Source organism: Ananas comosus, unplaced genomic scaffold, assembly GCF_001540865.1.
Source record: "Ananas comosus cultivar F153 unplaced genomic scaffold, ASM154086v1, whole genome shotgun sequence".
NCBI lineage: Eukaryota > Viridiplantae > Streptophyta > Magnoliopsida > Poales > Bromeliaceae > Ananas > Ananas comosus.
This window is the reverse complement of record NW_017890965.1, coordinates 11,995-28,773: the sequence shown is the minus strand read 5'-3', so window position 1 is coordinate 28,773 and position 16,779 is coordinate 11,995. Positions and strand designations below refer to the sequence as shown.

The window sequence follows — 16,779 nt, the reverse complement described above, 5'->3', positions numbered from 1 at the left end:
TTCTTCATTCTTTTACTATGCTGAATCAAAATTTTGGCCTTAAGGGGAGCTTCTCAATGTTTTACAGTCTATCACGGTAATTGCAGTATCATTTAATCTACTGTTTTCTCTACCAAAAACATTGCCAGAGTTGAATGAATTTTTATTGAACTTGGTCAACATGGAGTAATGGTTAGGTAACAATTTTTTTCATTAGCTAGCTCTTGTCTTTTAGTCAAAAAGTCTGTAGAAAATAATATACCAAGAAATACTCTTACCTTTTCTTTGGCAGCATGTGCCTCATTTGTCATTGTGATTTTGGCATGCTAATGTTTTCCTGTTAAGCCCTGCACAGGTAAAATCAGCAATAGATCGTGTCTCTAGAGGATTTCCTTTGGATGGAAAAGAAGCAATGGCCGTTCTCTGCCTCATACAGTTTGCTGAAACCTTGCAAGTAAGTGTGAAAATTGCCTTGAAGGAAGATGAAGAATGGTATGACCGTTTCATGCCACTTACAGAACTGGTAAATAGTTGTATAATTTTCAGCCAAAAATTCATCACTGTATATTAGTTTTATGTCTCATTCAAGCTCTGTTTTTTCAGATTTTAGATATTGTTATAAGTCGAACATTTATCAAGTCGGTGCAACAGGTGATAGACGAAGATGGCTCTGTCAAGGATAGCGCAGTTTGTTTCCTACGACCCTTCTTTTTTGACTTCTTGGCTGCTTATATCCAGAAGATGTAGAACTGAAGTAACGCTGAATCTCTATGAAGTTTCTCTTAGATGTGCCTTTCTTTCCCGTATCTGCTAGAATCCACCATGAATAGAAATTTGTTTTGGCTTCAACATATTCTTATGATGCAAATCCCTGGGAACGAAAGATAACGAAAGGAATGGTGGATGTTTTATTCTCTGTTCCTAATGTATTTGGTTTTTTCCTTTTTTTTTTTTTTTTTTTTAAGTTTCTTCTACTAGATTCTAGAGTTCTGAGGAAAATTTTTATTGTTGTCTTCTTTGACTTCAATATTCTACCCTCATGAACATTAGAGTGACAGGTATACTCTTCTTTTTCAAACATTGTGTTAGGTGATAAATCAACTTTTTATTTAAGCTCCTCGTCCTCAGGATAGGTCACTCTATGATGCCTTTTGTTTCTAGTTCTTCTTCCTTGTATGGATCTGAAAATGAAACATGTTGAAGTAAAATCAGGGATCTTAGTTATGGTGACTCTAGAAAATATGTTTGCATTCATAAAAGCTTTCTATTTCTCTACCCATTTCAGAAGAGTCCGGTTAAATTAAAAGAACTAGTTTACTACTTGTAAAGAGAAAATACGTTTGCATTCCTTCACTAGGAGAACTCAACAGAACCTTGTCGTTTATCTTAGCTTCCAGATATAGTGACTTTAGAAAATGTCTACCTCATGCACAGTTTGTCATGTGGATAAATGGAACACAATATGACTACTTGTCTTTGTCAGCAGTATGCATTTTGAAAGAACTTGATCACGTGCTATGTTTATAATATTGATCAGTTTTTCTCTATATCCTTATTTGTTATAAATGTCTTTTTTGTTATTTAATGCTTTTGCTTTTGCAGCAATACAACAGGAATATCTTCTATGCTTAGTTCTAAAAACTTTGTCATTTCAGAGTTCTGATTTAAAGCGATATCGAGAGCAAGTTCGGGTCCTTGAAAGGAAGGTATAAGGCATTAAACTTAGAATTCTTTCTATTAGAATAACTAGTTTTTAGCAGTATGGCAAATGTTTTTATATTAAGAGTGGTTTGGTTTTCTTCCTTCAAACTTCGAATATTGATAAAATATAGCGCATAAGGTGATACAATTGCAAATGCATTCAAAATGATATCTGCAAGAGTCTCTTAATTGATACACTTGTAAGATAGTCCTATGTTCTTATCTTTTATTGTATCAGATGCTTTTCTTTGGAGTTCTGGAGCAATTGAAGCCTTTTAGTTGATTTTTTCCAAATGGAATTCGATTTTTTTTGTTTTTTTTTTGCTTGTTTATCTACTTCTCTGTTTAGCCACCTTCCTTTGCTCCTTGCACTAAAAGAGTGCTATTCATGTCTTTATGTGTGTCCTTATGAGAGTCAATAGTATTTGAGAGTTAAGACATAAGTCTGCTGAACTGCACGGCCCCTCCAATTTGGATTGTTGTCTTCTGAGCATCACTCAACTTAGATTCTTGCATTTTCTTCTTTATTTGGTAACTGGTGCATCCCTCTTTCTCTTCTTCAGTTATATCAACTAATGGATAAGTTGGTTAAAAATGATTCAAGTGAAGCTGTATCTCCGGTATGGTTTCAGTTGTCCTGAATCATACTTTCATAATTTTCATTTATAGAATAGTAAAGGTTTTTTTTTTTCTTTTTTCCCTTCTTTTGGTTCAGCAAGCGTGCATCGTTAATGGAAGATTCTGCATAGAAGTAGTGCCAGATAAAATGGCAAATTTTAACGGATTACTCCTATCCAGGTTTATTTGAATGCTGTACTTATTTTTGGCTAGATTTGCTGCACCAATTTGTGCGTAAAATGCATAATTAGCTTAAATTAGAAATTTCATACTGGAATTTCTTTATTCTTTGTATTATCAATAATTTAATATCTCTGAGACTGCAATAATCTTTGCTGAAGTATAGTTTATTATCCTTGTAAATAGCGTGTATGTTAATTAATCTTTATTATCTCTTGAACGTGCTGGAGCTATATTCTATTGTTACATGGTAGTAGATTATGATGGGGTATCAAATCCTTTAATTTTTTGGGTATTTGATCCTTTGAGACCTTAAGTTTTGCTATTTTGTTATTCGAAACAAATTGCAATTTCATTTGTATACCAGCTGTACTCAACAGGTCAAGTCAATGCAGAAGACTTGCTTAATTATGAGCTTGAGATTTAGGGTATGGAGTTTCTCCATTTTAATGAGAACTGTTACCAACTGTGAATTATTGCTAGTTGTGCATAGCAAACATACTCTTTGTGAACTAATGTTTTTTGCATTTGTTTTCTGTACAGAGGTGGTAATATTGTGTAATCAATACAGGTAGGCAGAAGATTGGAAGATTAAGTTAGCTAAGTTATAACACGAACATCATGTGCTCATCTTAGGTAGCTTCCATTAATGTTTAGTCGAAATAGTATGGACGGTGGATTGAAAAATTAAATTAGCTAAGTTTTAATGAAAACACTATTGCCGATATAATTTATTTCCCATTTGATTTAGAAGAGCTTGAATGTCATCATGAGATATTGTGATGGAATATATTTCTTATGCTGCTATGCTACTACATTTCCTTTCTTATGATCTTAAGATTTTGCATATACCATGTTGTTTACATTTTCTCTCAAAGTGTCCTTAGTGTGATTTCATAATTCTAAGTGAGAGTTTTTTGAGGGCTCTAAAAATTTTTAATTGAGAGCTTTTGAAGGGCTTTAAAAATTTTTAAGTTTATTTGCCTGCAAACTTATATAAGTGCATTTTGTTTTTAAAGAGTTTTCCTCATACTTTATAAGCTTATTGTGATGATTTCATCCTAAATGCCCAAAGGGTGTTTTTTGGGTTGATACACATGATCTGTGATAGCAGTTCAGGTGTTGGGAGTGTGATGGAGCCAATCGCTGCTATCCCACTGAATGATGAGTTGCAACGAGCAAGAGCACTAGCGGCCACAGCTGAGGAAGAGGTCCTATCGAAATTAAGTGATAAGGTTGAAGGTTTTTAGGAAATCAATTATTAGAAACCGCTGATGTTCCTCTTTTTATATTAATAACTATGTAATTGTTCTGTTTCCTTTCTATTGACAGATGGTGGCAGAACTCGATGATATACGGAATCTCTTGCATACCATTATTCAATTGGATATGGTTGGTCATTTAACTATTTTATACCCCCTTCTTTTTGATTATTAGGTTGCGTTTGGTAAAGAAACAATGTTTAAAAGAATAAATATTTTTATTCTTGGGATAACTTACTGTTCTAGGATATAGAGGAATAAAAAAATAATTTGTGNAAGTATAATATAAATTTATAAAATTATAATATAATATAATAGTAGCACTAGTAGTTGTTGCAATACTAATAACAATAATAATAAGATATTTAAATATTATATTATTATTATATTATATTATAAGATTTTTAAATATATCTAACAATAATATATATAATATAACCGCTTTTTTTATATTACTTTAATTACCATTAATAAGCTAAGTATAGCATGAGAATAGCTCTATTCCTATAAAAAGGTGGAATAGTTGTTCCCAAAGTTATTTTAGAATTATCTAGAATAACCCGGTTTGACCGGAATAGTTATTCTTGCTATTTTTTTTTACACTGTTTAGTAGAATAGCAGGGATAATTTTTATTATCCTCAGTTTATTCTGAAACCAAACAGAACCTTAGGATAGAGTGCATATTATTGGCGTGCATGTTCCCGCATATATTTCTAACATAGTTATATTCAATTAACTATGGTGATCAATATCTCTTACCGGCGTGTGTAGATGTAGTGAACATCTTTTCTCCTATAATAGAATTTACCGTAAAAACTCTACTTGTTATGAGCTGTATTTTGTCTGTTTTATTCTTGCATGACATACATATTGTAGGTGGTGAACATAGTTATGTTAGGTAGTGAATGTAGTTATGTTCAATTTATTATGATGACCAATTTCTAGAATGACTATGGGCCTGTTTGGCCGAGCTGTATAGCGTAATGCGGTTGTAGAAGTGTTGTAGGATATCGTGCTATGTTGTTTAAAATAGTTATGGAGTGCTTGGTAATTCTGTCGTATAAGTGATGTCTGCAATTGAACACTATTTGGCTAATATTTCTTTGAGAAGTGCTATGGAATGTTGTAAATTTATACAAATACTACCAAAACATTATTTTTAATATTTTCTCACAAAATATATTTAAAATATCTAGTAGAAAACACATAATTTACAAATAATGTAATTAAGAAAATTTTACTTAATTTAGAATATCAAAATAGTCCCAGTATGCATGACAAATAAGTAAATTTATACATAATCCAAAAATTAATTTAAACGTAAATTATTTACTACCCTCATTAAAGAGGTCGAAATTCAATCACGAGTTCGAACTATGATATTATCATCTAATGATACACTTGCAAAAACTTTCTGCACTATCTCTATTATTAGTTTTTTCCTTCTATTCTAGGCTTGTAGTCTGGATTGCGATCGCACCTATTGAATTCTTCATCTTGTATTCAGTTCATCTTAATAATGTTACGAAGTGCCATAGTAGCAACTATTAGTCGGCGATTGTGCAGTTAAGTTGACAGATCTGAAATTAGCATTGTCTGAATCTCCACTACCTACTAATGTTCTATATTTGTTGCATTAAGAAATGGATTTGGAGGCATGATGCTAGAAGCTGGTGTCCATGCAGATTCTCCTGTTGAAACTACCTCAGAGAACATAATCTCCATGCAGCAAGTTCTCCAACCCTGCTTCACAAAATTCTGCGGCTTTCGAAATTGCCTAAATTAACAAAATTTTATTAGTCAGAGTATGTATTAAGGAGTATTGATATGTTGAAAGAAAAGTATATTTATTTATCATAGAAAGTCAGAGGCTTCTTGGATCCCATGCAAGTATCATAGATTGCTGCTGGAAGAATATCAGACTCAGAAGTGCTTAAGCACTGCAGTTCTTTTGTTTTTATATCTTGACGAACCTATCATTTCGATCAGCAAGTGGTTATAATAATCATCGAAGAGAGAGTTCTTGGGAGAGATCTTGGTATAATGGTTGGCGTTTTTCTTGTGAAGCTGATGTTCAACTACAGTCCTAAGTGACCGTGAACATAGAGGAACGATTCAAAGAGCACCTTATAGCAGTACAAAGACCATATTAGTAATCTGTTGCCAGCATGTGGTGCAAGCACACTGGACACCATTGGCTGTTCTCTCCTTGTTATTTTGGCTTGATGATTTCATACAATCAATTTTCGAATGTCTGTGGAAGCACAGATTCTGAAGCTGTTGAACAAAGTCTGTGATTTTGCGCTGAGTAATTGATGACCAATCTGAACTCCTAGGCTGCACTACTTCGCCAGATGGAAGGTCAACGGGTTGACTAGTGCATAGGTGGTGAAGGGACAAGCAACCTCGATGTGCATTCAGCGAATTTTGATATTGATTTTTGGCTTGAATTCCTATGTTTTTACTTGTTCTTGCTAGTATTTGACGGCTCTTGATAACGGCAAATCGTTGGGGAAAAAAGAAAAATGGAAGACTAATGCAAAGAAAAGAAAGAAATGGATAAAGAGAGTGAGGATATTATGTTAAATCTGGCAAGAAGAGAAAAGAAAAATGAAGAGAGAGCATACTACGACCCTTGGCAACTAGAATGCTCAAATAACTAGAAATTTCAAGTTTTCTGTTAGGACTCTAGGTGATAAATTCCATGTTGTATCCTAAGGTAAACTACAGAAGCCAGTTGATGTCATGCATAGACTACTTGATTTTCTTCTTATAAGTTGATAAATTTGGTCATTTTTCTGTGGTCTCCTTAACTGACTCTCTAGGTATCGTTATAATCCCATGCATATGGTATCTTTTGCCCTCTTTTGTTTCTAAAATTGTTGATACCTTAATAGGATTTTTTCCATTTGCTTTGTAGGTCACTGCACGGGCGAAGTATGGTATTGCCTACAGTGGTACCTTTCCCGACCTATATATGCCTAGCGATAATGATGAATTGCCAAAACGAGACTTCTATCCTGGTAAAACTTTTGGTGTCGCTCCTTTTACTCATCTCCCTCAGAGGTCATGGAAACTTTATATGCCCAAAGCGCACCATCCTTTATTGCTTCACCGGCATCATGAAAACTTGCATCATGCCAGGAAGGAAGTTGGTAATGCTACTGCTGTAAGTTGGATCAGGCCTCTTTAGTTTCCTCCAGAATTAATGAGTAAAAGATTCTGTTTTCAATATTGAAGAGCTTTCAATTAAATGTGCCTGAACCATGCACTTTTTAATGCTGATAAGCAACATTTAAATTTCTAGAGTTTTGCATCTCGTGACAATTTCTCTGAACTTGTAGGAGATCCGGAGAAGGAACATACATGGGAAGAATATGGCTGCAGAACATGAAACGAAATTGCATCTCGAGTCCATGAAACTCAGGGTGAAATGAAATTTTGAAATGGAATAGCATTCATTCTTCCTGCAGATTTGTTTGGAGAAGTTACTCATCATAAATTTGTTGCACTGTTAATATCATTGAGAATATTTATTTCAGGTTTCTCAATTGGAAAAGAATCATCCAATTCCTGTGGATTTTATGATTTCTGAGAAAACTAATGTGCTTGTAATAACTGGTCCCAATACCGGGGGCAAAACAATCAGCTTGAAGACAGTTGGTCTTGCATCCTTAATGGCTAAAACAGGTAACCTATTTTCAGAGCTATCTTTCGTCTTCTGCGTTTTTTTTTTTTATTTTCTCTAAATGCATTGATTGTTGCACTCATCCTATTATTCAATTAGCTACTATCTTTGACAAACTTGTTGCAAGGAAAAGTAAAAATAGAACTTTGTAGTATTATATACCAGACTATCTTATTTTATATATGTTCTTTTTTCAAGGTAATGTTCATTGACATGAAAAAATTTCAAAATATGGCTTCCAATGGATTCTAGTTAAATTTATCAGGAAAAAAAAGGAGGTTGTAGATGTGATCAAGTATTACAAGGCCAGGAATAGTGTAGGAACCTAAGGGGAGGCATGCATTGAGACGCTTCATGGTGTGCAGGCTATCTATATCGACTGTGTAGTGCTATGAAGTGTCTTTTTCGATAGTATGCTTTTTATTTGTTGCATTTTCTTTTATTTCCATTATGTTTCAGCTATTTCAATTGTTCTTTGCATATTGGCGCCTTTAGAAATTATGTCTTGCATAGGTGTTTGTGACTTTTTAATACCACTGACGCTGGCAAAGGTATATTATTTATGTGATTTGAGTGTTATCGCAATGCGTTTTGCAACTTTAATATCCAGTCTTGCGTGTGTCATAATAATTCTGTGTTTGTCCAAGTAGAGTAAACGATCATCATAATGCTATAATTCCCTCGATCTTGCGCTATATAATGTTATTATAATGACTTCCTTCAATCTAATATGAAGATCTTAATCGAAAGGTTATTTAAATCATTCTGATTTGTCTTTTTCGGTGGCCAATTAGGCATTTGGATAGTTATTTTGTAAATTTTGAGGGGAAAATTGCAGATTTTGTCAACTGACCTTATCTAGCGGACACTGCAGGTCTTTATGTCCTAGCATCTGAGCCTGTTAAAATCCCATGGTTTGATGCAATTTTTGCTGATATTGGAGATGAGCAGTCTCTGAGCCAATCATTGTCTACCTTTTCTGGCCACCTAAAGCAAATTGGTGTAGGTTTATTTTGTCTTCTCTTAATCCACATTTTTAGTAGTTTCGTGCTGTATCAAACTAGTATGTTCATTTATTTCACACTGCCATGCATTATTTTGGAAATGTGGAAATCAAACAACTTGTAGTAATTGTTAAAGTGCTTATTGAATTTCTGAAATTTAAGAATCATTGAGGTGATTAATTTCCTTGACTTAGCTATTATATGTATCATCGACACAGTTAAAGTGGTTAACATCAGGCATCGTAGAAACCTTCTTTATTATTATGTGGCACTTCATTCGAGTATTTTTCTAGACTTGAGGTGTACAACATTTACCATCGTTGTTTTGCTGTTGAATAGTGGTATTACATTGGGTTTGAGACATTTTGATAAGCCAAAAACAGGAACTTAATAAAATGGAAGGAAATTAAATGGAACTATGAGCCTGGCCAAATTTGATCTTAAGGATCTCTTTCTCCGATGTCATGTGAAAGAAACTGTTAGATCTAAAAGCTAAAGTTAAGAGAAAGTTGTTTTTGATATTAATATTCAGCAGTTAGCAAAACGGAAAAACTGGTTCTAAATTGGCAGGAATGGGCAGCAGTCTTCTTTATAAGTTGATCAAAATAATGTCCTGATGTTGACACAAGAGAAAAACCAACGGGCAGGAATACGAGGCTTTTACTAACAGTGGGTGTTCTCTTTACCTGTAATTTAACTTATGAGAGTAGAACTTGATGTGATTGGCTGTCTGTTCCTCAATATAAATCGAATGATCTTCCAAATTTACCTTTTCAGGCCATTTGTTCACTATCAACGTCTAAGTCACTGGTGCTTCTAGATGAAGTAAGTGTTATATGTGAATATCTATTTCTTGATTTATGAAAGTGCTTTTTCTCAGAATAATCTTGTCAATTATGATTCTTATTTACGAACAATTGCATATAAGACGAATAGATGTTTGGATTTAAATAATGGCTTGGAAATTTCAAATTTACACATCAATGAATGCAAGTTAAATGTGTAGAGTGTTGATTGAGCTCCTTACAACAAATGAAGCTACAAAACTCTAGTTTCGATATCTTCATCTGCGTTATCTCTGAGAATCAACAGTGAAGCATTACTGTAGAAGATATAACACTTTGTGCTACATATAAAGTGTAGGGTTTGAAAAGTCAAGTTGTGTGATGTTAGAAAACCTGTGCAACCAAGGATTTATTCTCTTTTATTCATTTTGATGATCTCTATCACTACTTGCTTCTCTTTTCGAGTTCGTAATTTTGGAAGGATATCTAAAGAATTTTCTTTATCTGTGAGAAAGTCATGCAATATGTGCTATTGTATATGCTTGCGTCCTTGTGATTTTGGAACGGGTTATTATTTATTGTGAAAATTGATAATACAATTTTCAATCGAGTTCACAATCCATTATTAGCTATATGTGTTTCTATAATTGATCACTATTGGATGCCGGGCTTGAGAAAAGCTTCCTATATATGCTATAAGAAAATGTACTTGTTCAAATCAGACGCACTAACTGTTTGATATCTGGTCCCTTTTTTCTTCATCAAGCTGGATAATCAGAGTTGGATCTTAGTTGGTTATTACAGAGTCGTCCTTCATTTATTTGCTCTTGTTCTGCAAGGGCCGTTTTTGTTGGTTATTCACTTATTACCACTTCAATAGTTTCTTTGAATGGGTTAAACATATTTATCAAACATATAGGCCTTATGCTTTTATGCGCTTATCATTTTATTAGTTAACTGCTTGCAATGGATATGACAGGGTCTGCTGTTGGCAAGAAGTTGTTTGTTTATGTATATTTATCATAGTAGAGGCTTTTAGTGTTGTTTGATGCATTTAACAATAGACTGTCATCTCCTGTTTTCACAGGTTGGAGCAGGGACAAATCCACTAGAAGGGGCTGCTTTAGGGATGTCACTCTTAGAATCTTTTGCTAAATCTGGCTCCTTCCTTACGATAGTTACAACTCATCATGGGGAACTTAAAACACTAAAATACAGGTATATGATAGTTCCAATGTTAAATGACAGTGCGTTTTGTGCCAACTTGTTCTAATGCCAAGCATTGAAGTCTCTGTTTTGCCTCTAGCAAATAGCAATAATAACTAAGTTCCAAACTAGTGTTTTTGGTTAAACGAAGATGTTGCAAGTGGCCCTGAGTAACAGTGTCTATCTTAGGCAGTGTCATTTCGTTGAGTCACATATACGTAGTTACATACTTAAATTGGCTACATATTTGGGCTTCATCACGATTTATGAGTTCTTTTTTGCTCAGCGATATTTAATCCACTTGATGCTATTGATCTTCTATTTGTCATATCACTATCTATTATGTTGAGCCTCTTCAAGGCCAGGGTTTGATGGCTCATATTCGCGCTAGTGCAAGTGCACCCACTTGTAATTCAGGGCCAGGATGCATGAACGTGTTCAGCGTGTCTGTAATGTTTATTCAATGGGCATATGGTAATTTGTTGACACTTAACACGTAATTGTATTTTAGTTTCTCATATCCATACTTTAGATATCAGGCTAGCTGTAAACGCTAATTTCCTATATGTTCTTGAAGTACAATTCCTGAAATAGGGTATGCCTGACCTGGCCAATCGTGATGTTAAATATGAGTTCTTTTGTTAAGCTTGGCCTCTATTATCTCTAGTACATTATCATAAGGCCCTTAGATTTGTGTACAAATTAAGAATTATCTGTATAAAAATTGTTTAGGTATGTTATTTCTCATAATATACCAACCTTTGGTTGCCGTATTAAAATGTTCATGAATTTCTTGTCACAGAAATAGTGTTTTTGAGAATGCATGCGTGGAATTCGACGAAGAGAGTTTGAGACCAACATTTAAGATACTATGGGGAATTCCAGGTTCATCTTTCCCTCATTTTATCTAAACTCTTTGCTATACTAAATCTTAAAAAATAGCAACCCAGTTGTGAGTTGTGTGTTGAACTGTCTTATTTAGCTTTTTAGTAGACGTATGATGCTCAGAAAGGAAATCTGCATGTAGTGTTTTACAAAGAGCTATATATTCCTGCTTGTGGGAATCAACCTGCGGAGAACACTAAATAAGGTCCAAGCACTTACTAATGCAGCGGAGGCGCCTATCAAATATGTAATGATCTGGTGATCGCATAGATAGATAACTGAGGGTGAAGCATGGCGTACAGACTTCAGCTGCATAAGCACACAAATATTTAATACTAATGTATTTATGCAATGCCATTTCCTTTCTCATTTTTATTATTTATTGTTTGGCAGTTGGTATGTTTTTGCTTCATCGCCAAATGCCAGCATGATCCTTGTTTATCTACTATAGAAAGTGACAAATAACAAATCATGTTTTAGGGGTCCGTTTAACTAGTGGATTTTTTGGTGGATATTTTGCAGAAGTGCTGCTTTCAGGGCTCAGATGATCATAACTTCCACCACTATGATAGATTCCAAACTTTTCTTTGTTAAATACCTGATTACATCCTGTCACAGTAAAGAAACTATTCCAAAAGTAAGGACGAAAAGATACTTAAGGCCTAGTTTGGTAATGTGCTTCTAAAAGCACCCAATTTTATAGAATGTCGAAAACGTCAAAACATTCAAAAGCACTCTCAATCTTCCCTTCATTTTATGCTTTCAGATTGTGGCACATTTTTCTCTGGCGTGTACATGCCTTTTTGGTGACGGTTGCCACGGCAATTTTATACCATAAATGGAGGGAAGACTTTTGGACCTTTTGGATCTTTAAAGTATAAAATTGGGTGCTTTGGAAAACTCATTACCAAACTAGGCCTAAGCTGCGAACCAACTGAAAGAACTAAAATTACATAACAAGCGTTTGCTTTCTTTTAATTTTTATGACACTAGGCAAACCATATCATGATCTTGAAGCCTTCTTTTCGTAATTCTTTCAATATAATTTTATTAGAATGTGCAAGTGAATCTTTCTGTAAGTACATCCAGATTGCACGGCAGAGTGTTGCTGAGTAGTTTTCGTCAAAGAATTTCTTCTTTTCTGTACATGCTTTCGTTTCTCTATTTTGATCGTTATGCACCGCCTACTTTATATGGTTGGGCATGCAGCCCATGTTTTTCATATTTTTCTACTGTTTTCACTAACATATCATCACGGTTCGCTTATATCTCTATTACAGGACGTTCAAATGCTATTAATATTGCTGAAAGATTAGGTTTGCCCCATACTGTAATCGATGGTGCACGCAAACTACATGGAATAGCTAGTGCTGAAATCAATGGGGTAAATATGTCTGAATTATTTCTTACGACTTTTGTGTTGATCCTTATATGTACTGTCCTTTATATGTCTGAATAGCTAGTGCTGCATGGGGTAAATCAATGGGGAAATTCAGCATAGACGTCTTGACCCTTATATACCTGTACTTCATGGCTTCAATTCATTTGCAAATTCCTGTACTATGCTTTTGTGTTTTTTCGTCTGAAAAGTAGATGCATGTAAAATATGAAATAGGTAAATAGAACTGTTCTGTTTCCTTCGAGGTTGGTTTACTATACTGTCCTTTATATGGATGTAATGCAGGTTATTCTTGATATGGAAAGATTTAAACAAGACGTCCAACAAAATCTTCAACAGGCGCAGCATTTTCTAATGTAAGGTTATTTTGCCTAAATTCCATATTTGTGTAAATATTGTAGCCTAAGATGTTGTAAGGCACATGGGATTGTTAGTCGTTGCAAGAGTTTGCTGGGCCTTCATTTTTTTTCCTTTTTTTTTATATGCCATTTTCTGTGAAACTGCTCAAGGCAATCATCTTGGTGGATATCAACTTAAGATGCATGGTATTTGAAGCAAAATAGACAAACATTCAGGGCAATCATTTTATGGATATTGACTTGCAAGATGCATGGTACTTGAAGCAAACTAGATAAACATAGTCACCAATATTGCTCACACCTTGTTGTTTGTTATCTTCTTGTTGATGAAATTGTTTCTTTGTTATATGTGCACTTGCAACCTCATATGTTCCTCAATCTTGAGTATAATTTAGTTTCTGGCTCAGTTTGTTGCCTGCAAATAAATTGACTAAAGCAAATAAAGTGAACACATAATGCAGACATGCTAAAAGATCTGCAAAATCTGTTCACTCTTGTCAGTGTATGCACTACAATGGCTGCTTAGGCACTCTGGAGTGCACATTCTACTAAACTATATTGTGCTCCAACTTGGAATTAAATGCTATGCTCTGTCAATTGGCCAGTCTTGCCTACTGATTCTGATGATTTGTAAGCATTCCTTGGAGAATGGTGGAGCTAATACTCCATATGAATAATAAGTTGAATGCCGGAAAAAGATAGCAGAATATTGATCATCGGTCTATAGTTGTATATATAAATCCCCATTAATGCAGGATGGTGGAGCTCTCTTCATGAGATTTGACTAGAAACCTAAGGCCTTATTAGACTCTAGAGTGTCTTCTTAATATTCTTTCTACGAGAAACATGTTTTTTTTTTTAAATTTAGTCACTTGTTGTTTTGTTTGCTTCTTCCTGCTTTGTCTTGTAGTGCAGCTGTTTTATCCATCAAACCAAGCATACTTGTTCTCCAGGCAGGAAACATAATGGAATTCTACTTATGTAACATTGAAGCTTGCATTCATGTTAAAGCTTTGTCTCTTTATATGACATACAGGCTATCGAAGAAGCTCCGTGAAAATCTTTTTGTGGCGAAGCAGAAGATCTCGGATCATGTCGTTCTTCAGAGGAGCAGAAAGACAAAAGCAATCTCGGATAATGCAGCTATAGCTCGCTCTCTCCTACGCAGTAAGATGCAACAGTTTCGTGGACGCGCAATAGCTGAAAAACCATCAGAAAGTGGGCGAGCAGAGAGTGTTGAGAAATCTATCGAAAATCTCAACCAGCAACCACCAACTAGTGATCCTACAGAAAGGATCAGGCAGATAGGTACAAGAAAACCTGCCATTGGAGGCAATCAAAGCCACTACAATTTTTTTCTTTTATCCATTGGCATTTTGCAGAGCAAAAAAAAAAAAAATCCATTTCCTCTATTTCGGCAAAAACACAATTCATTTTCTATTTTGCCAATGAATTCCACTAGTGATCCTACAGAAAGGATCAGGCAGATAGGTACAAGAAAACCTGCCATTGGAGGCAATCAAAGCCACTACAATTTTTTTCTTTTATCCATTGGCATTTTGCAGAGCAAAAAAAAAAAATCCATTTCCTCTATTTCGGCAAAAACACAATTCATTTTCTATTTTCAGTTTTTACTACTTTCCATTTTTCATATTTTTGGACTGAATAATGGCATATGAACAATTTGAAAACAATGCATCCATCGGCCTAAATTGTGCATTAATCATTCAAAACTCTCTAATGTGGCGCTGCGGTGGAGTGGTGGAGAGAGAGTTTGGTCCTAAAAGTTGACAAAGATCACAAAATTGAACAAAGCAACATCTTGTTTGCGAATTCACAGAATAGGGATTTTTTTTTCCCTTTTTTTCAAAAAGGCTATCCAGGGCTGCTGTTTCATTCTAAATGTCGCCATAGTTTGTTCACCATTTAAATTTGTACTTTCTCAGCATGTGTCAGTTAACTGTTTTTCAGGGAAACAGACCAAAGTTCCAGAGGTAGGAGATGTAGTGTACATTTCTTCACTAGGCAAGCAGGCATCAGTGTTGAAAGTGGAAGCATCGAAAGGATTGGTTCTTCTCCAAGCAGGGAACATGAAGTTGAAACTGAAATTTGGTGACATTGTGACTCAACATCTGAGGACATCTAAACAATGAGCTCCACTAAACGTAGTTCTCTGCAAATCAAGATAAATTTTACTATATCTATACATAGACCCTTTAGCAAATTCTTTCTTTTCCTTTTTCCTACTCTTGGTCGTATATCAATTATAATATGCACTCCATATATCTGTTCTTGTTCAAAATGCAGAACCATGTAAAGGTGCCAGCCTTCCACAAGAGATTTTACAGAAGGATGTGACAGAAATTATTTTCTGCACCTCATCAGTCGTGCCTTGTGCAATATTACTCCCCTCTGCCCCACCTCATACGTGTTCTCTATAACAGGTATTTTTTGTAGGAATAACAACATTCGGCAAACACTTCCATCTTGCAGAAAGTGATTATAATTCTTTTTCCACGTCCCTTTTGCTCCAAGTAAAATTACGACAAATTAAACATGGTTGTAGAGGAGACTAGCTCCATGCTTGGGAGCAAATCAACTGCAACCTTAGCTGATGTGGCGTCTGTCCGACGGCAGTCTATCTCCAATGTGGAGTCAATCTCTGCCATTAGACTGATGTGATAACAAACTTGTTTAAATCAGCAGTGGAGACGAACTCTAGTATTTCGGATCATCGTGAGACTGCAGAAATTTTTTATACATCAAGGTTGTATATGATTGGCTGCTTGCTTATAATCTAACCATTGAATAGAAAACTATTCACAAACCTAAAGTAAGTTTTGTTATTTTCTAAAGCATGGATTTTAAAGTTGGCTCGAAGTGAATAGTTGCTTGCTATTGTCAGTCCTATTCATGGTAAATGGGTACGCAAAAGTGTGCCCCAATTGTACCCCATTTCAAAATTCAGGAGCAATTCATGGTTGCTGGGTAACATTAGTTTAAATAATTAAGTTTTTAACATCTGCAATTCGAATGGGGGCCATTTGCTTGATCAGTAAGAGTTACACTCTTGCCTATTCAGTGAGATAGTGTTTCTACTTTCTAGTACTGGGAATTATTAACAATGTGATCAAATATTATTCCAAATATATAAACCCATCATCACGAGTCAATTCCATAATACAAAAGCTACAAAACTCCCATATCTTCAAAACCTGCTTTATATAATGGCGTCGGTTTGGTACTGCTTCCATTAGAAATCACCAAAAGATTTAGCCAGGGAATCGCCTGCTGTTGGACGCAATACTGGTACATGATATCACGGTAGAGTTCGTGGTGGTGGTGGTCATGGCCGTGGTGGCGGGGGAGAGGGGAAGATATTCCAGTGGCCCTGCGGCGGTGGCGGTACTGGATGAGCTCGTCGACTGACCACAAATGGCTGGCCTGCTGGTTTTACCTTACGGAAGCTGTGCATGGGATAGAAAGGCCCTATTCTCCAGCAATGACCAGGGCTTGTGGCTATTCCGAGTATAAGAATACACACAAGAAGCAACCGGGTAAACTCTCCCATTTGCTCTCTCTCCCTCCCCCCCTCTCTCTCTCTCTCTCTCTCTTGAGTGAATAAATCAAATGGACTATGGTCTATGGATGGTGAAATGGTCCATTTTATAGGCGAAGGATGGCTTTTCGGTGTGGTCCTAAAACGTGTGAT

General features: G+C 35.3%; 1 protein-coding gene across 2 annotated transcripts; it reads left to right on the top strand.

The window, feature by feature from the left end:
- Window positions 1-318: 318 nt before the first annotated feature.
- Window positions 319-15,900, top strand: LOC109704479 (endonuclease MutS2-like). Of its 2 annotated transcripts, none has more exons than XM_020225218.1 (19): window positions 319-502; window positions 583-666; window positions 1,635-1,685; window positions 2,244-2,300; window positions 2,396-2,478; window positions 3,593-3,713; window positions 3,811-3,870; window positions 6,662-6,910; window positions 7,086-7,169; window positions 7,284-7,431; window positions 8,304-8,431; window positions 9,211-9,258; window positions 10,306-10,436; window positions 11,227-11,309; window positions 12,590-12,693; window positions 12,994-13,064; window positions 14,104-14,375; window positions 15,047-15,232; window positions 15,375-15,900. In XM_020225218.1, exons 1-18 carry the CDS (start codon window positions 392-394, stop codon window positions 15,181-15,183), a joined length of 2,022 nt encoding a protein of 673 aa, XP_020080807.1. In that variant the 5' UTR covers window positions 319-391; the 3' UTR covers window positions 15,184-15,232; window positions 15,375-15,900. The 2 variants fall into 2 exon arrangements, with proteins under 2 accessions (XP_020080807.1, XP_020080806.1); XM_020225217.1 differs by having other exon boundaries at window positions 15,039-15,232.
- Window positions 15,901-16,779: the final 879 nt, after the last annotated feature.